Source organism: Oncorhynchus clarkii, unplaced genomic scaffold (genome assembly GCF_045791955.1).
Source record: "Oncorhynchus clarkii lewisi isolate Uvic-CL-2024 unplaced genomic scaffold, UVic_Ocla_1.0 unplaced_contig_7031_pilon_pilon, whole genome shotgun sequence".
In the NCBI taxonomy this organism is placed as follows: Eukaryota; Metazoa; Chordata; class Actinopteri; order Salmoniformes; family Salmonidae; genus Oncorhynchus; species Oncorhynchus clarkii.
Genome location: NW_027260852.1, coordinates 175,001 through 182,500, shown reverse-complemented (window position 1 = coordinate 182,500; position 7,500 = coordinate 175,001). Strand labels below are relative to the sequence as shown.

At 45.2% G+C, this 7,500-nt stretch overlaps 1 protein-coding gene across 2 annotated transcripts in view; it reads left to right on the top strand.

Annotated features, from left to right (window-relative positions):
* The window catches only part of LOC139401921 (RNA binding protein fox-1 homolog 1), a 77,492-nt gene that overhangs the window by 3,451 nt on the left and 66,541 nt on the right, over nt 1-7,500 (top strand). For both annotated transcript variants that reach the window (XM_071145930.1, XM_071145931.1), the window contains exon 2: nt 3,932-4,177. In XM_071145930.1, coding sequence (XP_071002031.1) covers nt 3,932-4,177 — 246 coding nt within the window. The remainder of the gene's footprint in view (nt 1-3,931; nt 4,178-7,500) is intronic.

The window sequence follows — 7,500 nt, the reverse complement described above, 5'->3', positions numbered from 1 at the left end:
GTGTAAGAGAAGCCTGCTAGTATAACAGATGGTGGTGTAGGAGAAGCCTGCTAGTATAATAGATGGTGGTGTAGGAGAAGCCTGCTAGTATAATAGATGGTGGTGTAGGAGAAGCCTGCTAGTATAATAGATGGTGGTGTAGGAGAAGCCTGCTAGTATAATAGATGGTGGTGTGAGAGAAGCCTGCTAGTATAATAGATGGTGGTGTAGGAGAAGCCTGCTAGTAAAATAGATGGTGGTGTAGGAGAAGCCTGCTAGTATAATAGATGGTGGTGTAGGAGAAGCCTGCTAGTATAATAGATGGTGGTGTGAGAGAAGCCTGCTAGTATAATAGATGGTGGTGTAGGAGAAGCCTGCTAGTATAATAGATGGTGGTGTAGGAGAAGCCTGCTAGTAAAATAGATGGTGGTGTGAGAGAAGCCTGCTAGTATAATAGATGGTGGTGTAGGAGAAGCCTGCTAGTATAATATATGGTGGTGTAGGAGAAGCCTGCTAGTAAAATAGATGGTGGTGTGAGAGAAGCCTGCTAGTATAATAGATGGTGGTGTAAGAGAAGCCTGCTAGTAAAATAGATGGTGGTGTGAGAGAAGCCTGCTAGTATAATAGATGGTGGTGTAGGAGAAGCCTGCTAGTATAATAGATGGTGGTGTAGGAGAAGCCTGCTAGTAAAATAGATGGTGGTGTAGGAGAAGCCTGCTAGTATAATAGATGGTGGTTTAGGAGAAGCCTGCTAGTATAATAGATGGTGGTGTAGGAGAAGCCTGCTAGTATAATAGATGGTGGTGTAGGAGAAGCCTGCTAGTATAATAGATGGTGGTGTGAGAGAAGCCTGCTAGTATAATAGATGGTGGTGTAGGAGAAGCCTGCTAGTATAATAGATGGTGGTGTAAGAGAAGCCTGCTAGTATAATAGATGGTGGTGTAAGAGAAGCCTGCTAGTATAATAGATGGTGGTGTAGGAGAAGCCTGCTAGTATAATAGATGGTGGTGTGAGAGAAGCCTGCTAGTATAATAGATGGTGGTGTAGGAGAAGCCTGCTAGTATAATAGATGGTGGTGTAGGAGAAGCCTGCTAGTATAATAGATGGTGGTGTAGGAGAAGCCTGCTAGTATAATAGATGGTGGTGTGAGAGAAGCCTGCTAGTATAATAGATGGTGGTGTAGGAGAAGCCTGCTAGTATAATAGATGGTGGTGTAGGAGAAGCCTGCTAGTATAATAGATGGTGGTGTGAGAGAAGCCTGCTAGTATAATAGATGGTGGTGTAGGAGAAGCCTGCTAGTATAATAGATGGTGGTGTAGGAGAAGCCTGCTAGTATAATAGATGGTGGTGTAGGAGAAGCCTGCTAGTATAATAGATGGTGGTGTGAGAGAAGCCTGCTAGTATAATAGATGGTGGTGAGAGAAGCCTGCTAGTATAATAGATGGTGGTGTGAGAGAAGCCTGCTAGTATAATAGATGGTGGTGTAGGAGAAGCCTGCTAGTATAATAGATGGTGGTGTAGGAGAAGCCTGCTAGTATAATAGATGGTGGTGTAGGAGAAGCCTGTTAGTATAATAGATGGTGGTGTAGGAGAAGCCTGCTAGTATAATAGATGGTGGTGTGAGAGAAGCCTGCTAGTATAATAGATGGTGGTGTAGGAGAAGCCTGCTAGTATAATAGATGGTGGTGTGAGAGAAGCCTGCTAGTATAATAGATGGTGGTGAGAGAAGCCTGCTAGTATAATAGATGGTGGTGTAGGAGAAGCCTGCTAGTATAATAGATGGTGGTGTAGGAGAAGCCTGCTAGTATAATAGATGGTGGTGTAGGAGAAGCCTGCTAGTATAATAGATGGTGGTGTGAGAGAAGCCTGCTAGTATAATAGATGGTGGTGTAGGAGAAGCCTGCTAGTATAATAGATGGTGGTGGTGTAGGAGAAGCCTGCTAGTATAATAGATGGTGGTGTAAGAGAAGCCTGCTAGTATAATAGATGGTGGTGAGAGAAGCCTGCTAGTATAATAGATGGGGGTTTAGGAGAAGCCTGCTAGTATAATAGATGGTGGTGTAGGAGAAGCCTGCTAGTATAATAGATGGTGGTGTGAGAGAAGCCTGCTAGTATAATAGATGGTGGTGAAAGAGAAGCCTGCTAGTATAATAGATGGTGGTGTGAGAGAAGCCTGCTAGTATAATAGATGGTGGTGAAAGAGAAGCCTGCTAGTGTAATAGATGGTGGTGTAGGAGAAGCCTGCTAGTGTAATAGATGGTGGTGTAGGAGAAGCCTGCTAGTATAATAGATGGTGGTGTAAGAGAAGCCTGCTAGTGTAATAGATGGTGGTGTAGGAGAAGCCTGCTAGTGTAATAGATGGTGGTGTAGGAGAAGCCTGCTAGTATAATAGATGGTGGTGTAGGAGAAGCCTGCTAGTATAATAGATGGTGGTGTGAGAGAAGCCTGCTAGTATAATAGATGGTGGTGTGAGAGAAGCCTGCTAGTATAATAGATGGTGGTGTAGGAGAAGCCTGCTAGTATAATAGATGGTGGTGTAGGAGAAGCCTGCTAGTAAAATAGATGGTGGTGTAGGAGAAGCCTGCTAGTATAATAGATGGTGGTGTAGGAGAAGCCTGCTAGTATAATAGATGGTGGTGTGAGAGAAGCCTGCTAGTATAATAGATGGTGGTGTAGGAGAAGCCTGCTAGTATAATAGATGGTGGTGTAGGAGAAGCCTGCTAGTAAAATAGATGGTGGTGTAGGAGAAGCCTGCTAGTATAATAGATGGTGGTGTAGGAGAAGCCTGCTAGTATAATAGATGGTGGTGTGAGAGAAGCCTGCTAGTATAATAGATGGTGGTGTGAGAGAAGCCTGCTAGTATAACAGATGGTGGTGTGAGAGAAGCCTGCTAGTATAATAGATGGTGGTTTAGGAGAAGCCTGCTAGTATAATCGATGGTTGTGTGAAAGTAGTGCACTATATAGGGAATAAGGTGCCTTTGTTTAATGGACAAATCATTCACTAAACCCTAAACTAAATCTTGCAATAAATAATGTGGAAATTGAGCTGAAGTTGAGGTGACTAAACTTCTTGGAAGAGACGAAGCGGGTTTTAACAAGGACACATTTTACAGAGTAGTACCACACGCACACACACACACACACACACACACACACACACACACACACACACACACACACACACACACAAGTGAAAGTGTGTTTGCATTGTGCTCATGCTTCTTCGTATTTTAATTCAGGACCTTTCTGGAGGTGGCTGCTGTAGTACTCAGAGAGGCTTCTTCTTGGGAGTGTGTGTGTAGTAATGAATGAATGGAGTGTGTCTGAGCATCCACAGTAGTTATTGGTTTATCATGCTACAAATCACTATGAGACTGACCTGACTAACTGGTTGGCTAGTTAGCCGGTTGGCTGACTGGCTTATTGATTGACTGTATTGCTGTCCGACTGACTGATTGGTTAGCTGGCTGGTTGGTTGACTGGCTTATTGATTGACTGTATTGCTGTCCTACTGACTGATTGGTTAGCTGGCTGGTTTGGCTGGCTTATTGATTGACTGGCTGGTTGGTTGACTTACTGACCTGACTGGATGGTTGGTTGATTGATTGGCTGGTTGACTGAATGGTTGACTGGCTGGTTGGTTGACTGGCTGGTTGAGTTACTGACCTGACTGGCTGGTTGGTTGACTGGCTGGTTGACTTGCTGACCTGGCTGGCTGGTTGGTTGACTGGCTGGCTGGTTGACTTACTGACCTGACTGGCTGGTTGGTTGACTGGCTGGCTGGTTGACTGGCTGGTTGACTTACTGACCTGACTGGCTGGCTGGTTGACTGGCTGGCTGGTTGACTTACTGGCTGACTGAATGGATGACTGGCTAACTTTTTTGTATTAATTGTTCAATCTGGTCTGGTACCTACTCTCTCCCCCTCTCTCCCTCCTCTCCCCCTGCAGGGTAACCAGGAGGCCCCTCCCCCTCCAGACTCCAGGACTCAGCCGTACCCCTCTGCCCAATTCGCCCCCCCTCAGAACGGCCTGCCCGCTGAGTTCACCGCCTCACACCCTCACCCTGCGCCCCCCGACTACACAGGACAGCCCCCCGTCAGCGAACACCCCCTCAACATGTACCCCACTTCACAGAACCACAGTGAACAGAGTGGACAGGACACCAGCATACAGACCGTCTCAGCCACAGCCACAGTAAGACATCTCTACTTCATTACAACATCTTGAATATATTACTGTTACTGGCATACTGTATATTAATGTTATATATTACAGTTATATATTACTATTTTATACAACAGGTGGGTCTAATCCTGAATGCTGATTGGTTAGCACCGGTTAAATCTATAATGTTAAAATGCCCATTTACTCTGTTCCATCTGACTGCGCAATCCACTATCTCATCAGCCCAGCCAGGCAATTTATAAACTTGATCTCCCCTACAAAAGGCATCTAGACATTATCTCACATTTCTTTAAGACTAACATTTAGTTTTCAACAGCGGAGATTTATATAAATCTTGCTGTCTGTCTCTCTGACATTTACAACATTGTTTCAATATTTAAATTCGATCTCCAGCTGTCGCATAGTAATGAACGTGTCGGGAGTCGGGACGAGACCTGCGGGCAGGCAGCGTTTCTCAGCCTGTCGAAATCATGAATCAGATGGCATCATTTTTATAGGATAAACCTAAAACAAAGACATGGAAATGGAAAAAAGGGGTAAAACAAAATGAAGTGTAGCTAGTTTACAGTCTTTCCAGCTTCTGCTTGAAGTGGTTGTGTTAGCTGTTGTTGTTTGGCTAGCTCCTCTTGAAGTGGTTGTGTTAGCTGTTGTTGTTGGCTAGCTCCTCTTGAGGTGATTGTGTTAGCTGTTGTTGGCTAGCTCCTCTTGAAGTGGTTGTGTTAGCTGTTGTTGTTGGCTAGCTCCTCTTGAGGTGGTTGTGTTAGCTGTTGTTGTTTGGCTAGCTCCTCTTGAAGTGGTTGTGTTAGCTGTTGTTGTTGGCTAGCTCCTCTTGAGGTGATTGTGTTAGCTGTTGTTGTTGGCTAGCTCCTCTTGAAGTGGTTGTGTTAGCTGTTGTTGTTTGGCTAGCTCCTCTTGAAGTGGTTGTGTTAGCTGTTGTTGTTTGGCTAGCTCCTCTTGAAGTGGTTGTGTTAGCTGTTGTTGTTTGGCTAGCTCCTCTTGAAGTGGTTGTGTTAGCTGTTGTTGTTGGCTAGCTCCTCTTGAGGTGATTGTGTTAGCTGTTGTTGTTGGCTAACTCCTCTTGAGGTGATTGTGTTAGCTGTTGTTGTTGGCTAGCTCTTCTTGAGGTGGTTGTGTTAGCTGTTGTTGTTGGCTAGCTCCTCTTGAAGCGGTTGTGTTAGCTGTTGTTGTTGGCTAGCTCCTCTTGAAGTGGTTGTGTTAGCTGTTGTTGTTGGCTAGCTTCCTCTTGAGGTGGTTGTGTTAGCTGTTGTTGTTGGCTAGCTCCTCTTGAGGTGGTTGTGTTAGCTGTTGTTGTTGGCTAGCTTCCTCTTGATGTGGTTGTGTTAGCTGTTGTTGTTGGCTAGCTCCTCTTGAAGTGGTTGTGTTGTGCTGTTGTTGTTGGCTAGCTCCTCTTGAGGTGATTGTGTTAGCTGCTGTTGTTGGCTAGCTCCTCTTGAGGTGATTGTGTTAGCTGTTGTTGTTGGCTAGCTCCTCTTGAAGTGGTTGTGTTAGCTGTTGTTGTTGGCTAGCTTCCTCTTGAGGTGGTTGTGTTAGCTGTTGTTGTTGGCTAGCTCCTCTTGAGGTGATTGTGTTAGCTGTTGTTGTTGGCTAGCTCCTCTTGAGGTGATTGTGTTAGCTGTTGTTGTTTGTCTAGCTCCTCTTGAGGTGGTTGTGTTAGCTGTTGTTGTTGGCTAGCTCCTCTTGAAGTGGTTGTGTTAGCTGTTGTTGTTGGCTAGCTCCTCTGATCAACAGGGTACATTTTCTTTCCTCATTGTTATGGATGTATCCATATGAATGTCACTAGAAAACAGCCTAAACAGCTGCTTTGCTGTAGGACATTGAGACTTGTCCCGAAGCCACTCATGCATTGTCTTGGCTGTGTGCTTAGGGTCGTTGTCCTGTTGGAAGATGAACCTTCGTCCCAGTGTGACGTCCTGAGCGCTCCAGAGCAGGTTTTCATCAAGGAACTTTCAGTACTTTGCTCCGTTCTTCTTTGTCTCGATCCTAACGAGTCTACCAGTTCCTGTCGCTGAAAAACATCCCCACAGCATGATGCTGCCACCACCATGCTTCACTGTAGGGATGGTGCCAGGTTTCCTCCAGACGTGACACTGGGAATTCAGGCCAAAGAGTACTGGTTTCATCAGACCAGAGGTCTGAGAGTCTGTTGGTGCCTTTTGGCAAACACCAAGCGGACTGTGGTGTGCCTTTTACAGAGGAGTGTCTTCTGTCTGGCCACTCTACCATAAAGGCCTGATTTGTGGAGTGCTGTAGAGATGGTTGTCCTTCCCATCTTCCCATTCCCATCTCCACAGAGTAACTCTGGGGCTCTGTCAGAGTGACCATCGGGTTCTTGGTCACCTCCCTGACCAAGGCCCTTCTCCCCTGATTGCTCAGTTTGGCCGGGAGACCAGCTCTAGGAGGAGTCTTGGTGGTTCCAAACTTCTTCACTTTAAGACTGATGGAGGCCACTGTGTTCTTGGGGACCTTCAATGCTGCAGACCTTTTTTTGGTACCCTTCCCCAGATCTGTGCCTCGACACAATCCTGTCTCGGAGCTCTAGGTCAATTCCTTCAACCTCATGGCTTGGTTTTTTGCTCTGACATGCACTGTCAACTGTGGAACCTTATATAGACAGGTGTGTGCCTTTCCAAATCATGTCCAATCAATTGAATTTACCACAGGTGGACTCCAATCAAGTTGTAGAAGCATCTCAAGGATGATCAATGCAGTAGTACATTGATCTAAGTGGTGCATTGATCCACTGTCATCCAGGCTTGGCCGGTGTAGGCCGTCATTGTAAATAAGATTTTGTTCTCAACTGACTGTTTGCGTTTGGTCATTGTGGGGTATTGTGATGTCAGTATGGGGTATTGTGATGTCATTATGGGGTATTGTGATGTCATTATGGGGTATTGTGATGTCAGTATGGGGTATTGTGATGTCATTATGGGGTATTGTGATGTCATTATGGGGTATTGTGATGTCATTATGGGGTATTGTGATGTCATTATGGGGTATTGTGTAGATTGACAAGTCATTTTTATTAATTTAATCCATATCAGAATAAGGAAGGCTCTGTATTACTGTTATATATTGCCGTTGTATATTACTGTTATATAATACTTTTGTATACACCAGATCGTCTCAGCCATAGTAAGGCGTGTGTGTGTGTGTGTGTGTGTGTGTGTGTGTGTGTGTGTGTGTGTGTGTGCATGCGTGCGTGCGTGTACACTATACCCTTCACAAGGCTGCAGAATTGGACCTAGTGTAGACTATACCCTTCACAAGGCTGCAGAATTGGACCTAGTGTACACTATACCCTTCATAAGGAT